This window comes from Vulpes vulpes, chromosome 1 (genome assembly GCF_048418805.1).
Source record: "Vulpes vulpes isolate BD-2025 chromosome 1, VulVul3, whole genome shotgun sequence".
NCBI lineage: Eukaryota > Metazoa > Chordata > Mammalia > Carnivora > Canidae > Vulpes > Vulpes vulpes.
The window spans coordinates 125,281,756-125,303,829 of record NC_132780.1 but is presented as its reverse complement, the minus strand read 5'-3'; the positions used below and the strand labels follow the sequence as shown (position 1 = coordinate 125,303,829).

General features: G+C 49.5%; 1 protein-coding gene across 2 annotated transcripts in view; it reads left to right on the top strand.

The window, feature by feature from the left end:
* ITGB5 (integrin subunit beta 5) overlaps positions 1-22,074 on the top strand; it is a 117,248-nt gene that overhangs the window by 32,623 nt on the left and 62,551 nt on the right. For both annotated transcript variants that reach the window (XM_072725445.1, XM_072725450.1), the window contains exon 5: positions 9,266-9,434. In XM_072725445.1, coding sequence (XP_072581546.1) covers positions 9,266-9,434 — 169 coding nt within the window. The remainder of the gene's footprint in view (positions 1-9,265; positions 9,435-22,074) is intronic.

Genomic DNA, 22,074 nt, shown 5'->3' with positions numbered 1-22,074 from the left:
TATGTCATGATGGAAGTTTAGTTCCTGTTCCTCTAAATCTAGATGAAGCTCCTGGTCAGTGGCCACCTGTCTTCCAAGCAGGGGCTCAAGGACCCAGGCTCTGTCCACCCTCTACTTCTTCATCTTCCACATGTGGTTTTTATGGTCATTGCGTCCGGATGATGGCTCATAGGAGGAGCTGAGGGGCCAGGACTTAGTGGCCTTGGCCTCTTCGGCTCCTGCGTTTTATCAACCAACAGAGTCCTCACAAGGAGGCTGGAAACTAGGTTAGCTGTGCCCCGGAAGAAGAGGAAGCAGGGTTGGTGAACAGGACTCTGCCATCGTGTACTTGTTGGGGGGTGTGTGTGAGGGGTCATAGCCTCCAGCTTCCCTAAGGCAACCTCTGTAGGGCTGGTTTCTTTCCAGTCTTGCAAATGTTCCCATAAATGTTTGTGACAATGAGTGGTAACTTCCAACTCTTTCTTCCTCATCTCTACATTCAATGTTAGTCAGGCTTTGGAATATCAGGCCCCAGGAGAGTTACTAGGTAAGAAACAGCTAAGCCTTAGGTTCATTTTTTTAAAGATTTTATTTATTTATTCATGAGAAACAAAGGCAGAGACTCAGGCAGAGGGAGAAGCAGGCTCCCTGCAGGGAGCCCGATGTGGGACTCGACCCTGGGTCTCCAGAAACACGCCCTGAGCCAAAGGCAGATACTCAACCGCCGAGCCACCCAGGTGTTCCCAAGACTTAGGTTCTTACCAAGTGTCAGGCACTGTACGAAATGCCTTGCACCATATGGATTATCTCATTGGAATCCCATGACAGTCTTTTGAGGTCTCTATGGTAGCCGTGAGCCTTGCCAGAGGAGGAAACCGACACTTTACACAGCTTATCCGAGATGACACAACTAGTAAGGGGCAGCCTTGGGGCAAGAATCCAGACAAACTGCTTTCAGAGTTTGCATTCCCAGTGACACGGTGCTTGCTTTTCCCCATCCAAAATCACACAACAGCACAGATGCTTTCCCAGAGTCCAGTTAGAAGGTAAGACCCGTCCCCAAACCAAGCCCATCCTCAAGGTGCTTTGCCTAAGGACGATGTTAGGCCCATGCTACTGTCACAGTCCCCCAATCTCGGTGGCTCAGCACCATCAGAGCTTATATCTTACTTGTATAAAATCTGTTGAGGGTTGAGCTGCTTCCCTTGGCAGGGGACTCAGATCCAGGCCCTTTCACTTTATGGTGGCATTTTTGATTCCTGGGTCACTTGGCTGCCGCCAGGGAGGAAGAGCGCTGTTTCTAAGCCCGCAAACCTGCCCAGCTCCTCAGCTCATCTTCAGCAGCCTCAACAGCATCCAGCCCTGGGTTGGGCTGGGTGGTTGGGACGCGGTGGTGTTTTTATGGTGGCCATGTATGTCCTCCTTAATCTTCCCAGATCCTCTGTATATTCTCCTTGAAGCTCCTCTAGATCTTCCCTTACTGTTTGGGAACTGACCCAATGGTAGGAAAATAAAATAAAACAAGAAAGAGGTTTAAGGACAAAAATGATTTTAAGTTCTTTAACTGTGAAAAGGCCCGGCGTCACCATTTGCTGGGTTTCGCTTCCTCCTGGCCACAGGTGGCTACTGGTCCTGCTGGTCCCACTATCACTCTGGTCCTGTCTCCAAGGCCCCTTCAGCTGAGTCTCGGTGCCAAGTGTCCTATTATTGGAGTTTTGCTTCTTACCTGGTGTAACAGCATCTTAGCCAAAACTTTCTTCGGTTCATCAAGAATCATGATCCTGTCTGCTGCTTTTTCACCCCTGCCCTCTGATTGAGTCCTGTCTCCAGACGGACAGGGTGTGTCTCCACAGTCATTTCTCCAAGGACCATGACTGTAAGATATGCTAGACTGAAAGCCCGGAGAGGATGAAGGATTGGCTCTGGGAGCTCAGCATCCAAATATTCAAGGCTATCACCCACCACTTTTCCAGAGTCCTTCTCTGAGCCCTAGAAGGCAGACCCGGTTGTAGACAGTGACAGTCCTCACAGTGAGCACAGGCACTCTGAAAGACCCGCGGGACAGGAAATCTAGTGAAGAATGGGTGTTTCGAAGGAAGCATCAGGGCTAAGTTAGGCAAATCTCTCCTCCAAGCTGGGTGCCACGTCTGGGGGTCCCTCTGCGGCTCAGTGAGACAGGCTGGGGTTTACCTCCCCAGGGCCAGGCAGTGGCGAGCGGGTGTGGTGCCCCAGGTCTCAGAGGTCCCCACTGCTCCTGGGGAGAACGGCGAAAGGTGGCTCTTCCTGGGTCTGATCCGGCCTGTGTGTGCTTGGTTTGCTTTTCTAAATTTTAATGGCATTGCATATTAGTTACCTGCATTTAAAAATACTAGAAGATTTGACCAAGGATGGGGGCACCTGGGCAGTTCAGTTGGTTGAACATCTGGACTCTTGATTTCAGCTCAGGTTGTGAGATGGAGCCCTGCTCAGTGTAGAGTCTGCTTCTCCTTCTCTCTGCTCCTCCCCCTGCTCGCGCTCTTTCTTTAAAATAAATTAATAAGGGATCCCTGGGTTGCGCAGCGGTTTGGTGCCTGCCTTTGGCCCAGGGTGCGATCATGGAGACCCGGGATCGAATCCCACGTCGGGCTCCCGGTGCATGGAGCCTGCTTCTCCCTCTGCCTGTGTCTCTGTCTCTCTCTCTGTGTGACTACCATAAATCAATACACCCCCCCCCCAAAAAAAATAAAATAAATTAATAAAATCTTAAAAAAAAGAAGAAGAACCAAGATTTGCAGGTTTTCTAGAATGAGGAGGACGTCTGGCGGAGCTGGGCTTGTACCTAGCCTTGGCCGCCGCCGCTGCCACCACTCTCTGGTGTGACGCCTGACCCGCTTCACTTGCCTGCCTTTCATCCCTGGCTCCGGGCACATGGTCTGTGATCCTCATCTGTTCTTTTCCTTCATCTTGTTCCTTCCTTCTAGCGTGCAGAGAAGTCATAGCGCTCTTCTCAAGCTCCAGTGGCATCTTGGTTTGGGCTTTTCTCCCCCGTGGGAGTGGAAACAGCTGTGACCCCCAGGGAGTTTTGGGAAGATGGGGTCAGGAGGAGTGGCTTGACCACCTGGGCAGGACCCCTCGGAGAAGAGAGAGCTGGCTTTTCATGGGCTTTCCTGAGGTTTGTCCCTCCTCCTGCTCCAGATATTTCTGCCAAAGGATCAAAATTCTAGACTCATCCTTTCCTACCTTAGAATGTGCTAGAAATGCCAGAACTGAAAGTAGTACCTGGTAAGGAGTACCAGGGCTGCCATAATAAGAAAAAAGGCATAGCATAATTTAATCATCTGATTAAAGAATTGTTTTTTTTTTTTTTCTCATTGTAAGTTTTTAAAATTTAAATTCAATTAATTAACATGTAATGTATTATTGGTTTCAGAGGTAGAGGTCAGTGACTCATCAGTCTTATATAACACCCAGTGCTCATCCCATCACGTGCCCTCCTTACTGTCCATCACTCAGTTACCCCATCTCCCACCCTGTCCCCTTCAAGGACCTTCAGTTTGTTTCCTGTGATTAAGACTCTCTTATAGTTTGTCTCCCCCTCTGATTTTGTCTTGCTTTAATTTTCCCTCTCTTCCCCTATGATCCTCTGTTTTGTTTCGTAAATCACATCTGAGTGAGATCATATGATAATTGTCTTTCTCTGGTTGACTTATTTCCTTTAGCATAATATCCTCTAGTTCCATCCATATCATTGCAAATGCAAGATTTCAGGTTTTTTGATAGCTGAGGAGTATCCCATTGTGTATATATACACCACTTCTTGCTTATTCATTCATCTGTTGATCGACATCTGGGCTCGTTCCATAGTCTGGCTATTGTGGACATTGCTGCTCTGAACTTTGGGGTGCAGGTACCCCTCAGATCACTACGTTTGTATCTTTGGGGTAAATAGTAGTGCAATCGCTGAAACACAGGGTAGCTCTATTTTCAACTTTTTAAGGAACCTCCATACAGAGTGGCTGCACCAGCTTGCATTCCCACCAACAGTGCAGGACAGGGTTCCCCTTTCTCCACATCCTCACCAACATCTGTCATTTCCCGACTTTTTTAATTGTAGCCATTCTGACCGGTGTGAAGTGGTAGCTCATTGTGGCTTTGATTTGTATTTCCCTGATGCCGAGTGACGTTGGGCATTTTTTCATGTGTCTGTTGGCCATTTGTACCTCTTCTTTGGAGAAATGTCTGTTCGTGTCCTCTGCCCATTTCTTGATTGGATTATTTATTCTTTGGGTATTGGGTTTGGTAAATTCTTTACAGATTTTGGATACTAGCCCTTTATCTGGCGTATCTTTTGCAAATATCTTCTCCCATTCTGTAGGTTGTCTTTTGGTTTTGCTGACTCTTTTCTTTTGCTGTGCAGAAGCTTTTATCTTAATGAAGTCCCAATAAAGAACTGTTTAATTGCTATTCTGAGTAACAGGAAGAGTGTCATGGGGGAAAGTCAGGTGGTGTTCACTGATACAGGATTTGAAGGATTAAATGCAGCATGTTATCTTTGGTCCTGAACATACTTTCTTCTGCTGGAGGTAGCTTGTTGTTAAAATACATGTCACGTCTCTGGGTGCCTGGGTGGTGCAGTCATTTGAGCGTATGACTCTTGGTTTCAACTCAGGTTGTGATTTTGGGGTGGTGGGATTGAATCCCGCATTGGGCTCAGTGTGGAGTCTGCTTAAGACTCTCTCTCCTGGGATCCCTGGGTGGCTCAGCGGTTTGGCGCCTGCCTTTGGCCCAGGGTGTGGTCCTGGAGTCCCAGGATCGAGTCCCGCATCGGGCTCCCGGTGCATGGAGCCCGCTTCTCCCTCTGCCTACGTCTCTGCCTCTCTATCTGTGTCTCCCATGAATAAATAAATAAAATTAAAAAAAAAAACCTCTCTCTCCTTCTTCCCCCTCCTGTGCTCGCTCGTGCTTTCTCTTTCTAAAAAAAAAAATATATATATATATATATATATATATATATATCGCGTCATGTCACATTTATTTGTGCAATCTAAAAAAGCCAAATTCACAGAGACACAGTAGTAGACTGGTAGGTTGCTGGGGCTTGGGGGCTGGGAGGTGGGAGAAATGGGGAAAAGGTTGGTCAAAAGGTACAGACTTCCAGTTATAAGATGAGTGTGTTCTGGAGATGTAATGCACAGCACGGGGATGACTTGGAGCGTATACTTGTATACTTGGAAACTGTTAAGAGAGTAGGTCTTAAATGTTCTCGCCACACGCACACAAATGGAAATAGACTTGAAAAACTTGTACAAGAGGGATAATACATTTCATCCTTCATCATTTATGTTTTTTCTTACCCTTCGTGTATTTCTTCCAAGGGGACATAGTATTCCTTCACCACCTTGATGGTACGATGTTGTTGTCTTCTGGAGTATCTTATGGCTGATGTGAAGTCTGCTGTCCGTCTAATGGCTTGCCTTGTCTCTGGTGGCTTTTAATATTTTCCTGTGCTTTTCATATTCTATAATGATATGCATTTCAGTGTGTCTGGGCTGAATTTACTTTTATTTACGTTGCTCAGAATCTGGTCTGCTTGCTTAGCCTGAGAATACATCTTTTTTTCTTTTTTTTTTTTTTGAGAATACATCTTTATTTTTGAAATTTTTCAGGCATTTTTCTCTTTTCATCTCCCCTTCATTTTCTAACGCTAATTTCCATAAATAGGAAATTTCTTCTAGTTTACTATTTTGTTCTTCAGTTGTTTCATCCGTATACTGAAGTTTCAGTTTTAAATTTCACTATTTGTTATTTGATTCTTTTCCAAACTTCTATTTTTTTTATACTTTTTTTTTTTTTTCCAGAGCCTTCTGACTTTTTTCCTTCTAATAATATCCTGTTCTGGCTTTGGTATCTATTCTTTCCTCCCCTTTAATGTCTTCAATATCCTAGTTTTGCAGTACTTTAAATCATTCTCTTATCTCTGTTTCTTGAACTGCAGATCATTTAGTTGGTTGCATTTGTGGACATTCCTTCACGGTAGTTTGTTTCTTACGGGGTCTGTAACTTTGTCATTAGCTCCTCTTCGTCGGAGGTGATTTTCCGTGCAAGGATCACAGCCCCAGGCATGCTGGCCTGTCTGCGTCCTTGCAGGGTGGTTGTATGTTTGCCGCTGCCAGGACCCCCTGAGTTTCTATGGGATTAGTTTTCCTGTTCATTTCTCAGTTGAGGGGTTCCTTCACCATAAAATAGTGAATTCTGGCTTGCTTAGGCCTGGAGTTTACAATTTTTATGGGTGATTCATCTCGCTCTGGGCCTGGAATGGAGCTTCCTTGCTTCTTTCCCAGGCTGGAATTTTTATCTTTGATTTGGGGGCAGGGCAGCTCTTTGTGTGCTCAGCTTTGTGCAGAGAGCTCTGTTCCAGTGCCTTATCCATCCCTGTTAAACTCCTGCCCCCAGCCCTTGCATCCGCTCGGGATACATCCAGAAGCTCTTTGGCATGAGCTCTTGCTCCAGGCCCACCTAGTCTCGTAAGCGTGCTCGTTTGTTGAACGATTCTTTTTCTTTATTTCTGGCACCCGGGATTTCCCTGCTAAACGTCAATATTAACATTTTGAAAAAATTTTGTATTATTTAGCAGGTCTAAATGTTTCGAGTAAGGGGGATAGGTCTTTCCACATCAGCTCATCCATTAATATTGTCCTGAAGCCCTGGATTATTTTCTGGATTTGTCTGAATCTGGCATCTTTAAATTGTAATCACTTTTCATATGTACATGCTCCCCGAGGCAAGTTAAGCATAATATATATTTTTTATCTTCTTGGTTCATAATCCTTAATTTAGTAACTCCCCATACATGTCACTAAACGGGGCTCTATGGACAGATGCAGGGTAGGAGATGGAGCCTTCCTTGGCCTTAGACCCCCAAACCTTCAGTTTACAGACCCAGACCTTCAGTTTACTTAAATAAGTTAAATTAAATAACAGTCGCAGAGGACATCATAATTTTTTTTTTTTTAAGATTTTACTTATTTATTCATGAGAGACAGAGAGAGGCAGAGACACAGGCAGAGGGAGAAGCAGGCTCCATGCAGGGAGCCTGATGTGAGACTTGATCCTGGGACCCTGGGGTCACAACCTGAGCCGAAGGCAGGCACCGAACCACTGAGCCCCTCCAGGTGCCCAGGACATTGTGACAACCAACGGGATCTGCGTGACAAAGCCTTTTTCTTCACACTAAGAGATTTGGTTATAGTAATTTCTCTGCCGTGAAGGCTTCTCTGGCAAACATATTTTTTAGTGCCTGACTGTTTAATAAATAGTACTTCTCCAATTAGAAATATATCTACTCAATGCTGTTGGCAGGAATGAAAGGGAAAAGGTGGAAAATGCCGAGCTAATACTGGTGAGCCTTTCACAGCTTCTCCGGCTTTCTCACTGAAGGACAGCTGCTCCTCTGTTCCTCTTCCTCCCTTTCCTCAACCCACCCGATCAACTCTGACAACACACAGCCGCCTGGAGTCCTAAATCGCGGACCAGCACGGCACAGAGAGATGTGGTGGCTTGGGGGAAGGGAGCTGGTGTATATTTACTTCCTCCTGCACCTGTCGGCTTGTCAAATAACTGCCGATGGGACCTCAGCTCCTTCCGGCCGGGAGTATAATTTCCGTGACCTTTTCTTCATGGCAAAATGAGACGGGAATAAAACGTTTGGGTGGCCTGGGTCATGCAAAAGTCTGTCCTGTCCAAGCACAAGGTGTGGGTAAAGATTTGGGGAAGAAGGAGGGAGTGAAACAAAGGGAAGGCGGACAGATGGAGAAAGCATGTAGCTCCTGCCCCCTGTCCAGAGAGAGCAGGGCCTTTAGGGCAGTGGGGTGGACTCTGTCCAGAACCGGTTTGTCGTGGTAACAGGTGGATGAAGCAGGCACTGGAGGTCCCCAGGGAGAGTGGAATGGCCTCGTAGAAACTAGAGGTTGCCTCTCATTTAGGGAAAAGGAGCCTGTCCAGACCTGCCCTGGCAGCAGTTAGGCAGGATCCCCAGTAGTTGCTAAGCCTGTTTCCCTTCCCACGTATGCCGCTTAAATTGGGTTATAAAGCCTTCCCTCCATGCCTCTCCTTTAGTGCGTTGTTTTTTTTTCTTTCATTTTTCATTCTGAAAGAGAGGCTTCCCTAACATGGCCTCCAACTGCGCAGTCTGTCCGTGTGCCTTCCTGGCCTCCTGTTGGCCCGTCCTCACCCTCACTTCCACTCTCTGGCCTCAGGGCCATCCTGTCCTCGGCTCCCCACATGCTCTCCTGCCACAGGGCTCTTGCACGTGTGCTTCTCTGCGGCTAGGACCCTCTCCCCCCTCACCTGGAGAAGGCATTTGTGAAACAATGTAAGGCCTCTCTTCCTGTGTCCGTGGCCACATGTCAAGCTGAGACTCCTAGATCCATAATTGGGATCTGACTTCCTCCAGGTATGGGGCCGTGTGGGAGCTCTCCTACTGACTGAAGATGAGGTCATCCAGTATCACAGGAGAAAGAGGCAGCACTAACCTGCCTTTGAGGTGCAATACTTGCCCCTTCCCAAATCACCAGATCGAATTTTCCATTCGAAGATGGTTGGTTTCCGAACTTCTGCTGCATTTAGGAGAACTGGTCGTTTATCATGGCAATATTTGTAAAAGGAATGAAGAAGCAGAAAGAATGTTTTCATTCCTGTTCCTTTAACATTTGCTCACGTGCCAGAACGTCCTGGCACACGAGGATCCGTGAGTGGCTTGGCGCAACGGGATTATGTGACCTTTTGGCACACGGCGGCAGCGGAGTTGCTGCGGGAAGCTGGTTTCTCAGGGTAGCTCTGTTCAGGCTGCTCCCACTCGATATCGCCCCCCTTCCTCAGCCCACAAGAGCCTTCCCTGCTGTGCTGCTAGGCCGTGGCGCCCAAGCCGCTGGGCAGCTCGCACCTCTCAAGGCCCACGCCAGGGCTCCTCCAGGACGTCTTCCTCCGACCACAGTGGCCCACCATTATCTCTACTTTTTTTGAACCATTTTTCATTCCGTCCCCTTACAGCCTGGACATACTACCTTGCCTGTGCCTGAGGCCTTGACGTCTGTAGAATAAGAACTGTGTTGTTTCCTCTTTGGGCGCTCCAAGGAGAAACCGTGCCTGTCCCAGGGGCACACAGTAGGTGCTGTCCCAGGGGCACACAGTAGGTGCTGGAACATACTGACGGGTGCTGCTTGAGGCCCTCAGTGAACACACAGAGTACTTGGTTGTTTAAGATTCACCTACAGTGATGCAAAGTGACTCTTCTCTTCTTTCTCTCCAGGTACAAATTATTCCCAAACTGCGTCCCCTCCTTTGGCTTCCGCCATCTGCTGCCTCTTACTGACAGAGTGGACAGCTTCAATGAGGAGGTTCGCAAACAGAGGGTGTCCCGGAACCGCGACGCGCCCGAGGGGGGCTTTGACGCCGTCCTCCAGGCAGCTGTCTGCAAGGTAACCTGGTTTCATCCCTCCGTGTGGGCGGGCTTTGGCACTGCCCGTAGGAGACGGCCGATTTTGAGCCACTCCGGCATGTGGTTCCTGTCCATTCTTACGTCAGAGGGTGAGCTCAGGGACCCGTGGGGAATCTACAGCAGTCACATCAGCTGGGGCTCAGTGATGGCTCAGAGCTGGTGCGTCCCTGTGTCAGGGTGTGGCTGTGTGCAGTGGATACGGTCTCTGCCAGAGGACAGCTGTTCTCTGTTTGTATGTTAGGCCCTTTTGCTGCTTTTCAGGGGAAAAAGGCCAAGTTCAAGCCCTGTGCATAGAAGCTTGTTGAGCTTGCTGGCCCAATTTTCGTAAATCTTAAAGATTGCTGTATTAGGGAATCTGGCTGAAGAAGAGAATTGCGTGTCATCTTAGGTTGCATTTCTATTTGTTTGTTTTTCTCCAGCTTCTCCGTGATCTATGAATCCATAGGGAGGACGTAGACTTAGGTCAGAAATGAACTCATGCTCTGAGAGGTTCCAGTCTCAGTGAAATATATAAATGGAATGTTGGTAATAACTTCTTTTTTTCCGTAATTGAAGTATAGTGGACACATGATGCCACATTAATTTCACGTGTGCAACGTAGTGATTCGATAGCGTATGTATTATGCTGTGCTCATTGCAAGTGCAGCCGCCGTCCACCGCCACACCACACTGTCACAGAACCATTGACTGTATTCCCTACACTGGACCTTTCATCCCTCGAAGTTATTCCTTCCAGAACTGGAAGCCTGCATCTCCCTCTTCTCTGCACCCATTTTGCCCGCCCCCCATCCCGCCCTCCCAACCTCCCATTCGGCAACCATTAGTTTGTTCTCTGTATTTATGGATCTGTTTCTGCTTTCTGTTTGTTTGTTCATTTGTTTTGATTTTTAGGTTCCATCTAAGTGAAATCATAAGGTGTCTTTCTCTGATTTATTTCACTTGGCGTAATACCCTCTAGGTCCATCCATGTTGTTGCAAATGGCAAGATCTTATTCTTTTTTTATAGCTGAATAATACTCCATTTCGTATGTGTGTGTGTATATCTTTCTTTATTCATCTACTGATAGACATTTGAGTTGCTCTCATACCTTGGCTATCATAAATAACACTGCAGTAAACATAGGGGTGCATAGATCATTTCAAGGGTTTTCATTTTCTTCGGGTAAATACCCAGTAGTGAGTGGAATGACTGGATCATGTATTTATATTTTTAATTTTTTTAAAAAAAGATTTTATTTATTTATTTATGAGAGACACAGAGAGAGAGGCAGAGACACAGGCAGAAGGAGAAGCAGGCTCCATGCCGGGAGCCTGTTGTAGGGCTTGATCCCTGCACCCGGGATCACGCCCTGGGCCAAAGGTAGACGCTGAACTGCTGAGCCACCCAGACATCCCTATTTTTAATTTTTTGAGGAACCTTCCTGTGATTCCTGGCTGCACCAATTTCTATCCCCACCGGCAGTGCAGGAGAGTTCCTTTGTCTCCATGTCCTCCCCCAGCAATTGTTAAGTCATAACTTATTCTTCAACTAATTTTCTACTGTCAAAACCACCACAGAAGATTTTGAAGGCACTCACTCGTGAATTTGCTATCCCAACATACACTTTTACGATCCTTCCATAGTGGTTATCATAGAGTAAGTATAAATGATCACGCTTTCTTGGATTTGAGGGCAGTCATTGGGTCTCCCATGTTTGGGGGGAGGGCTGGGAAAGGGGACTGGAACTCAGTTTGGAGAAGCTCCTATTCATGTACTAAGTGGTAAGCACTTAGTTGTCCACGTACATAGTTTCTGACCTCCGAGAGCGTGTGTTCAGTGTGTCACAGACTCACTTTTTCTCCACTCAATCTTGACCAAGTGCTAAAAGGGCCACAGTTGTCCCTTCTGAAATAAAAAGTTGAAATGGTAGGCAGGGAGGGATAAAAGGAAGGAAAAATGGGAAGAAAGTGCAGTCTCCTGCTGTCTGTTGTCATTTGCTATGTCCTGGGGGCCACTGCTGGAGAAGGTCTCCCGTGGCTCCTTATCCAGGACGGCTGCAGCGTGACCTTCGCAGCTGCTGGCCAGAGCCACACGGATGGCTTCAGAGGCCCCCGGTGCTCTGTAGGAGTCCAGGAAGGCCAGGCGCAATGTGGCTAGGATGTGGTCCGCTCTCCGTCATTACAGAGAGCTGTCACAAGATGGACCACTTGTGGATTGGCTTCAGAATGAAAAATTATATTTTTGACTGGCATTCAGGCATTGATGGTACGAGGCATCGTCTTCACAGATATGCTGTCAAATCTGCTTCTTGGCGGGGACAGATAGTGCAGGGAAAACAAGATCCCTCCCAAGGCCCCATCTTGAGAATTCGGTGGATTTTCTTTTTTTTTGCGGGGAGGAAATCCTCTTGAAAGCTTGGGGGAAAGAACTCAGTGACAGGAGAAGCAACGCCTTGTTATATTAATCCTGTTAGCGTAGTTGGAGTGGCATGATTGGATGCTGGAGGCGCAGTGGTCTCCGAGACGCCGCCGGATCCACTCTGGTGCCTGCAGAGCCTTCCTTTACCACCCCAGGCCCATGCAAATCTTCTTCCCTCTGGAAACTTCATATTTCAAGACTTGAGCATTTCAGAGATGCTGACAGATTGCTTGAATTCGTAGCCTGATCTGGTGTGGGAATTCCTGTTGCCTGAGATGTACTTCATGGGTATGTTTCTGTCCTGTGTCTGCTGGCATTCCCTCCCTCCATGGCCTTTGCAATCAGCAAGTACCTAGAACGTTAACAAGTGCTTGGAAGCATGGAGTCTGGGAGCCAGCAGCTTCTTTCTCCCTTACTATTCCTTTTCACGTGTGTTTCTGTTTGGAGACATATCCAGAAATTTCTTTCGTACTTGGAATCACCCAAAGAAGAAATGCCTTCCTTCCTGGTTCGCCACACCCTTACTTACAGAAGCCGGATATTGGAAGTAGGTTTCGGCTTACGCTTTGAGGAAAGACTATGTAACAATCACACCCTTAAAGGACATGTAGAGGCTTGTGAATAATTCTTTTAAATATTTTTTTTGAATTTTTTAATTTATTTATGATAGTCACAGAGAGAGAGAGAGGCAGAGACACAGGCAGAGGGAGAAGCAGGCTCCATGCACCGGGAGCCCGACATGGGATTCAATCCCTGGTCTCCAGGATCGCGCCCTGGGCCAAAGGCAGGCGCCAAGCCGCTGTGCCACCCAGGGATCCCTGGTTTGTGAATAATTCTTAAGATAAAGTAAGAGCAACGGAGAGAAAGTGGTCAAACAGATGATGCTAGGTTACAGACAAAAGAAGAATGTGGAAAAGATGGGAAGCAAAGAGAACGCAACATTAACAGTTGCTGTCGCTGGTTATAGGACTATGTGTGGTTTTCATTTTCTTTGCTGTTTTGTAAATTTTACGTTTACCTACATTTTCACGATGCGTTTGTACGATTTTTTTTTAAGTTAGAACGAAGCATCTCAAACGTACAAAGTAGAGAGAACAATGGAATTAAACCCATGTACTCTTTTCATCTTTGACAGTCATCAGCTCCTAGCCGATCCTGTTTCATTTGTGTTCATCACTCTCTCTCCCGTTATTTGGAGCAAATCCCAGATATCTTTTTTATAATCCCAGATATTTTAAAAAGATATTAGATTTTTAAAGATAATTTGATTTTGAGAGGGATTTGTGGTTTGGGTTTTTTTTTTTTTTTTTTTTTTTTTTTTGAGTTCTGAGCATTTCTGGCTCTGTTTGCCAAGTTTTTTGCTGCCTCCTCATTGTTGCAGATTAAAGGCCCTTCCACTTAATCCCGAAAACCAAGCATGACAGCACCTGCAGGCCTGTGAGCTGTGCTGGGAGAGCAGGGTCACGGAGGCTAGAGCTGGCTGGGCAGCTGTGTCCCTCACCCTCCCGCCCCCACAGCAGAGAGTGACCCCGAGCCCTTGGCGGTGAGCTGATAGCAGGCTTGAGCGGCTCATAGGGGAAGCTTTGTTCTGCTTCCATTCTCCCCCGGGTTTTCTTGGGATAGACTGTTATCAGCTTGTGGGATTTAGGGGTATGGAATGTTCACATGCCTGACCTTAATCCCACCTCCACAGCCCACTTTATATTTCTTGGAAAGCTGTTCTTTGCAAAAAGAAGGAAACTGTTTCCCATTTAGGATAAGGACCCTGATTCTACGAGGACAAGTCTTTTCTCCCAGCCGGTCACACTGCTGCGAGAGGCCCCTTGAAAGGCGCCCACAGCTGAGGGACGCCTCTGCCCTCAATGCAGGCATTTTTTCCCCAATGCATTCTGTCCGGCTAGGTTGCATAAAAAGGAATGCAAACTGCCCTTAGTTTCTTATCTTTACCTAGAAATCTATCCTCCAGCCTTTGTTGGTTAGAATAATAATTTCCCCATTACCACTTGTATTGCTCCCCCAGGACTCTGTAGAAGTTGACTCTAGGTTGTTTATTCTGAAATTGTGTAGATAGAAATGTGATGAGTGGGTCGGACTGGGACTGGGGCTGCTTCCCCTTCTCCCTGAACTGGGCCTGCCCTTGGCCTGGCAAGACAGGGGTGGGGTGGCCAAGGAGCTCTGCATTCCAGGTTGCCTGTCACCACTTTGTTGTTGTTCACGGTTAAAGAAGTGACCTGCGAACTTGAGCTTGGCTGGGTGCATCCTGGCCGCAGAAGGTTCTAGGGGCTGCTTTCTCCAGTCAGACAGAAAGTAAGATCTGGGTGACCCAGCACATTCCCCTTTTGGCTTCACCTTCTAGCACCCCAACATTTATCCTCCACATCCTTCAGGCAGACTTTGGTTGAATATTGATTCCCTAATTTTGCATTGTTTGTTAAATTTTTTTTTAAAGATTTTATTTATTCATGAGAGAGGCAGAGAGAGAGGCAGAGACACAGGCAGAGGGAGAAGCAGGCTCCATGCAGGAGCCTGACACGGAGCTCGATCCTGGGACTCCAGGATCACGCCCTGAGCTGAAGGCAGATGCTAAACTGCAAGCCACCCAGGCGTCCCTGTTTGTTAAATTTTTAAAGCATTGTATCTCCTCCCAGAAATAGGTGGATGAGTCAGTCTCAAAGCAAACAAAGTAAGTTTACAGGCTGAGTTAAATAGTCTGTGGCGTGGGTTGGGTCCCTTTATGCCTTTGTTGATGAGAACATTCTAATCGAAAATGGAGACCACAGCCCCAGAGTTGCTGGGGGGAGGACAGCTTCACTCTGGCCACACTTTCTGCAGGAAGGCAAATTCCGGGGACCTCTAGAAACAAAAGCAGTTGCTGCCCTGGCTCAGCCCTCACCCACGCTCCGAGCGATTCACGCAGGGCCTCTCTGATGCCACAGCAGCCCTTCAGGGCGTCTCGGGCGGCGGCTGAGCCTGGCCTTCGGAGAAGGACCCGCGTGGCGCAGGAGTCAGGAAACTTACGGGTAGGAAGGGCGAGGGCAGGCCTGGCAGCGGGTCTGGTTGACTCTAAAGCCCGGGCGCTGACGGTCGCCTGATGCCTGGCGCTTCGGGGGCCCAGACTGTGGCTCGCAGAGCAGGGAGGACCTGACTGTGCAGGCTGAGCCTCGTCCACGCCGCCGGGCTCGGCGCCGGCCAGCTGACCTCCGGGGCCTCAGAGCGCTCATCTGGAAGGTGCCAGGAGGTGGGATCGGAGGGGGCAGCTGCGGACACCATCCGGTTGTGCGGCCCAGGGCTACTTTTCATAAAGGGCTCGTCGTGGGCCCGCCCCGTCTGCTCAGAGCCCTCGATTTGGCTTGTCGGGCCCTCCTGTTGAGGCTGGGGCCTCAGGCCGGGGGTGGGGGGGCTGCTACGGATCCCGCGGAGGGTGGGAAGTTCCCCATCCCTGGGGTCAGGCCCAGCTCTGAGAAGTTTCCACTCTGCCCTCCCCACTCCCTCTCACAGTGTCCCCCACAGTGCTGATCTGGGTTTTTTTTTTTTTTAAATTTTTGTTCTTCACTTGTTTGGCTGACTTCTTTCAAACCTCAGACTTGGGTGGTTTTTCTTAAGCATGAGTTGGGAAACGGAGGGACTTGCTCGAAGCAGGTAGCCGTCCCCGGCCCTTCCTGTCCCCTAAGGAACTCCCTGTCGGGGTCCGTGTCCACGCGGTCTGGGTTCTCCACCGCCCTGAGCCAGCTGCTTCTGCAGGCTGATTGTGCCGCACCCCGGGCCTTGCTCCACCCGGCGGGCTTGCTCTGCCCCTGGCTCTGTGTCTGGGGACACACCACGACAGTCTGGAACTGCCCTGTGGCCACCTGGGCAGGTGTGCAGGCCCTGTGTCCAAGCCCACGTGGCGTTTTTGCCGGAGGTGGTGAAGATTCTCCTGGGCTTTCTGTTTTGCAGATGCTTGTGGTTTAATGTGCATTTTTGAATCTTGTAACCGTTTCGCCCCTGAGATGATGTTTCCTCGTTCTCCCCGGAGCCTGTGAACTGTGCTTTGGGCATCGGCTGCCCTGCTGACAGCTGCTTGTTGACACGGGGACTGAGGATGGACGGAGGAACACCTTGGAACTGTCACCAGGGTGGGGACGGGAGCTTCTGTCTCTCTCTCTGTCCCCCAAAACACGGCTGCCGTGCCTGCTTCGAGGCTGTGCGCGCCCCTGGGCCTGCGGGGCTGATGAGGGCAGGGAAGAGCCCTCCTGGGGAGAGGGTGGGAGGCTCACTCCACCTGGGCTGTGTTACCATGCCTGGTGAGGATGTCCCTGTTTCAGTTCAAGTTGCTGGCTCCCCTGTGCTTTAAATGGCCTTTGGCAAAGAGGAAAAGAGGCACGGATTGATTCTTGGGCTCTTCTGGCCCTGCTTTCTCTCCAAACCTCCACCCCGGGCCTCTGCATTCCAACCACGGTGACCTTGGCTCCCTTATTTCTAACTCATGTAGGGAGGGCCCTTTGCACATGCTGTTTCCTCTGTTTGCAATACTCCTACTGTATTCCTGCTTTTCTTTCTTTTCCTTTTTTTTTTTTTTTTTTGATTAATAAACTATTTTGGGGACAACTGGGTAGCTCAGTGGTTGAGCGTCTGCCTTCGGCCTAGGGCATGACCCTGGGAGTTCTGGGATCGAGTCCTGCATCGGGCTCCCTGCACGGAGCCTGCTTCTCCCTCTGCCTGTGTCTCTGCTTCTCTCTCTGTGTCTTGCATGAATAAATAAAATCGATCAATCAGTCAATCAATCAAACTCTGTTTTGTTTAAGAGCAGATTTAGGTTCAGAGCAAAATAGAAGAGAAAATACAGTTTCCATTTACCTCCTATTCTTGCGGCCCTCCCTTCTAGCCCCACGCCACCCCCACCACCATCAACATCCCCCACCAGAGTGGTTTATTTGTTATAATCCATGAACCAGCAATGACACATCATTATCAGCCAAAGACCGTAGTCGACTCTGTGTTCCCTCTTGGTATAGTTCTATGGATTTGGACGCACGTACAATGACATGTTTCCACCATTGTTGTACCATACGGAACAGCTTCACTGCCCTAAAAATCCTCTTTGCTTCGCCTCTTCATCCCTCCCTTCTTCCCCTCAAACCTGCTTTTCTTTGACTGTCTAATCTGCCTACTTACGTATCAGACTTCCACTTACTCGTCTATGTATCGAGGAAGTCCGATTGAGCCTCCTGATGAGGTCAGAGCACCAGGCCCTTGGTCACTTCTACTCTGGTTACCATTTTATTTGTATTTGAGCCACTCTTGAGTGGTGTCTGCCTCCCCTTTGAGACAGTAAGCCCCCTGAAGGCAGGGACCCAATCTCTTTTCTCACTACCATATTTCCCTAGCACCCAGCACATTGCCTGACACATAACAGGACCCTCTTAAACATTTGGTGAGTAAACAGATGCCTTGTTCTCACAGATTCATTTATGTTTCTAAGTTCAGGAACCTGGCAGGTCCACCTGGCTCCTAGCCCATCCGCCCTCCTGTTGGACCAGGCTGCCTCCGTGTCATTTACTGCACTGCGTATGCATCCATTAAAGAGAACCAGAAGCCCCATTGTTGGCCATACTTCTAACTCAGGAAGTAGTTATCGAGTGCCCAGTGCGTGTTCAGGGGCAGGTGTGGTGGAGAAAACTGAAGAAAAATGGGAAAAAGTCCCTATCTTCGGGGTTTGATTTGAGCTTGCAGATCCACCAGTAGGTAATAAACAGCTATGTGTAAACATTAGCGGGAACCATGTGAAGCTACTGATACTTGATCAATGGTACTTGATACTTGACTAATAGTTTCTGCTAAAAAAAAATAGGAACTTCATGTGGTTCAGCTTCATGCATTCCAAATACTTCTCTTCTTCCATTTGGATTGGACTGTCCCGTAGAGTCCACATCAGACACGATCTGTTGCATGTTGTTGGGCTTGGGCTCGAAGGGAATGTCTAAATCCTGACTCACAGGCCAAGATTTCTTTCCCCAAGGAAAGAAATATTACACTTTTGCCCTCCTTAGGTTTAACCGCAGAACAGATTTTTTTTTTAAAAAAATGTTCATTGCGAAGTATGGATGGAAGCAGGAAAAACAACTAATGGGAACATGATTATTGTTATAAAGTGATGGAAATAGACTTGAATGTGAGCACGATTGGGGAGGCCAATCAGAACTCACCCCTGTTGTCCTCATGGGCCGGTGTTGGGATCCAGGCTCCGTGGCTCCCGAGCTCAGAACTGCTGTGGGATCTGCCTGCCGGCTGGTCAGACAAACCCCCTTTTCCTTCCTCATTTACTCCCCCAAACTTGTTCTCCCTCCCAGTACTTGCCGGAAAGGGTAAGGTACAGTGATTTGTTACTACTTTTGAAGACTGCTGAGTAGGTACGGTGTGCAGACTCTGTGTTAGGGGCTGTGAGGATGCCCGGATGGATGAGCCACAGCACCTGTACCTGTGAGCATCACTCGGGCTGGAAGACAGGTGCTTGTCCGACAACGTGCGGTACCAGCGGAGCACACAGCGGAGTGCCCGGACCTGGCCCCTTAGGACCTACTGACTGAATCACAGCGTTCCTCTCCCTCAAGGGGTCACCTCCTTCTCCTTGCCTCTGGGTCTCCCATACTGATGAAGTTATTGATTACCATTGGCTCAGTGCTTTGTGAGAGCCAGGCTTCATGCCAAGTACTTCAAAGGGCTCATTTTACTTAATCCTCGGAATGTGGTTTTAGTGTCCCCTTTTGACGAAGAAACAAGCCTGGAAAGGTTGAGTAATTTCTCAAGGTTCTGGCAGCAAGAAACGAGAGAGCCAGAGATGGAACCGTGCCCACTCACCTGCCTCCGAGGCGGGGGTTCTTCCCCTTGATGTTAAGAGTGACTGCTGACCGTTGTGGTCACGCAGGGGCAGAGAAGTGGGAGGCGTGTGCTTCTGAAGACAGCGAGTCTCCATCCAAGGAACCATTATAATTTCCCACGCGAGGAGGACCGAAACAGTCCTCGGGGAACACAGTTGTACATGCTGCTGTTCTCTGGAGCTAAGAGTTTCTTGTTTATCAGGAAACAGTGACAACGGTGGCCCTGTCGGCCCTGAGGACTTTCCAGGGAGCCCACTAGTGCCGTCCCACGGTCAGAGCACCGATGCGTGAGCGCAGTGAGCCCTGGCTTCCCTGTCTGTAAAATGGGACTTCGACTATCGGCCTTCTCATCCATAATTCAGGGCTCTACTCACAGCGCTGTGGCGAGACACTTCCCCAGATGGTGGGTCTTTTCCAGCAGTGAGGGAGCGAGTGGGTGATGGGTGACTCGTCAGTGCGGACGGAGGCCCATGGGCTGTATCAATACCTTCACTTTAATTAGATTGACCTTGAGGTCAGAAGACCCAGTCATGGGACACCCGGGTGGCTCAGTGGTTGAGTGCCTATCTTCAACTCAGGGCGTGATCCCCAGGGTCCTGGGATTGAGTCCTGCATTGGGCATCCCATGGGGAGCCTGCCTCTCCCTCTGCCTATGTCTCTGCCTCTCTCTGTGTGTCTCCCATGAATAAATAAATAAAATGTTTTAAAAAAGAAGAAGAAGAAGACCCAGTTCTGTAAAGCTAGTGTTTCCATCCTCACTGAACATGCCCCTGGGATGACATATGGATTCCAAGCCGCCTTGTGTTTGAACACCGTGTACCAGAGAGTGTTGGGAGTGTCGCCTCCAAACAAGCAGGCCAGCCCACGTTCATTCGGGCGGGACATCAGCTTTTCTCACGTTCCCAGGAAGCAGCAGTCCAGGCTCTCTCTGGCACTCTCCTGTAGGGGCGTTCTTGAGGCCACCCTTCTCGCTGGTCATGCCCTGTTATGGTCCCTGTGTGTAAACAGGTCGCTCTGAGATGGATCTGGGGACTGACAGACCTAATGGGAGCCCAGTGTCAGCCCTGTCTTCCTCTGTGAGGTCAGACCACATCTGGGGAACTGCCTATGCCCAGGGGGCTGTGTTTAAGACACATGTTGACAGTGAAAGAACAGAGGACGGTGAGTAAGTGGCTGCTGCTGGGCTTGGAAACCAAATCTTAGGAGCAGTGGTTAAAGGTCAAGCAGGAGGAGAGATACCAGGGAAGAAGCATCACTGACCTCAGACATCATCGCAGAAGAGGGAGTAGACTCCCGCGGCTGTTCTGAAGGGTGGGAGGTGTGCTGGGGCAGCTGCCAGGAAGTAGGGTCAAGTTCAAGGTAAGGAGGAGTTCTCTAACCAAGATCTCTGCTCAGCAGTGGAGTAGGTTGCCAGATGGGGCGGTGAATGTGTGCAGGGTCCCCCCTGCCCTTGGGGTGGGGACACCAGAGGACGGCTCTTCCTCGCATGGGGCGGGAGCGAGGACAAGACCACCTCTGGGATTCCTCCCAAACTTCAGGTGCCGTGTATTTCCTGTGAGTCAGTTTTGTGCCCCGTCACCGCTAGTGTGTGTGTTCTTGGAGTAGTCCGTCCCGGCCGGTCTTCTGTGGCTCCTGGCAGTGCACCCCCTAAGCGGCATTTGTGTTTGGCTACCATCACCGTGAACTCCACCATGCATGCTCAATTGTGTGCCAAGCACAGCTTCCTTTGACCCGGTGCCTAGAAAAGCTTTCCCTGCCCCCAATGTCTTTTCCGTGGAGCCACCTTGCCATAGGGTAAAAGCCTGGGTACAGTGGGGGAGCTGTTCAGAGAGACCCAGGGACAGACTGGAGGTTGGCAGGGGAGATGGAGCCTTTTTTTTTTTTTTAAGGTTTAATTATTTATTCAAGAGAGGGAGGTAGGAGGGGCAGGGGAGAGGAAAAGAGTCTCGAGCAGACTCAGAGCAGACCTCAACACGGGGCTCCAACTCATGACCCTGGGATCACGACCTGAGCTGACACCAGAGTTGGAGGCCTCACCGACTGAGCCACCCAGGTGCCCCTGGAAGCCTATTCGTGATCTCTTGAGTGACCTTCCTTGTTTGTCCAACTTTGCAGTCCCTGATGATGACAGAGAAGCCACATCCTCTGCTGCCCAGTCCCCATGCTGTCCTGGGCCAGAAGTCAGAAGTAAACAAGCCAGCAAATTTGTCTTCACTCTTGGGAGGAGCCAGTTTTATTTTTTTCTCCAGGCCAGGAAGGCCTGGTCTGCCCTCTCCGTTCCCGCTTCCTCATCTCGCAGGGACTCCTGTCACAGAGCCCCAGGTCCCCCCGACTGACTCTCAAGCCTGGCTGCCCGGTTTCCCCGTGACCGTCCCCACTGTCTGCCCGCCTCTCCCCGCTCCTGCTTCTGCAGCTCGTAGCAGACAGCAAGCGATGCCGTAGCCATCGGTGCTTCCCATATTTAGGTATTTGAACGAAGATGTTTGTTAGATTGGGAAGCATACGAGATAGCTGGTGGAATCGTGAGGGATGTGATCAAAGCTTCTGGCCTTGCCAGGGAGGGTTTCGGTGCCCGGCTCCGACTTTGTGTGCTCGTTTGCTCGCTCTTCACTGAGTGTCGAGCGCGGGGCAGCTGTAATGCTCTTGTGATTCCAGTGCTGGGGCCCTGAACCCCTCTCTCTCTTCCCTCAGCTCCAGATCTCTGCTGCCGAGGACAAATTCCATACTGAATTTTCCACCCTGGGAAAGTCCTCTCTGGCCCCAGGCCCAGTGAGACGGGTCCCTACAGAATTGGAGGGTTGGCCTCCAGGGACCTGGGTCAGCGATTTGGGGCTTGGTGACAGCTCCCCCAGCCATGCCTTACCCCTGACACACACCCACAGTCGCTGGGTGGCTGCTTTCCACCTAATCGGTCACCTACCCGTGTAGACTGCCTTCCGGAGCAGCTGGGCCGCACTGCGTCACGGTCACGCGTCCCTTCAGGGTGGAGGGAGGAGGCCAGGAGGCAGGTGGGCCTCCGGCTGTGCCTGCTCACCTACAGCGTTTAGGAGGTGAAGGGAAAATTCTGGAAATCGTGGGTAGCCTTGCCCGAGGGCTGTGGCTCAGCGTAGGAATGGACTGTAGGAGAGAATCGGCAGCGTGGGACTGGCCAGTGCTGGTGGCGGACCAGGGACGATGACAAAGATAATTCCGAGGTTTCTAGAGAAGGCGTTGTCAGAAACGGGGAAGCTTGGAGGGGCGGGTGAAGGGGGTAACGATGGTGCTGCATCTTCAGATGAGCTGAATTCCAGGTGACGGCAGACCTAGGAACAAAGCTCAGGAGAGAGGTCAGGGGCAGGGTGTGATGGCCAGTCATCCAAGCAGAT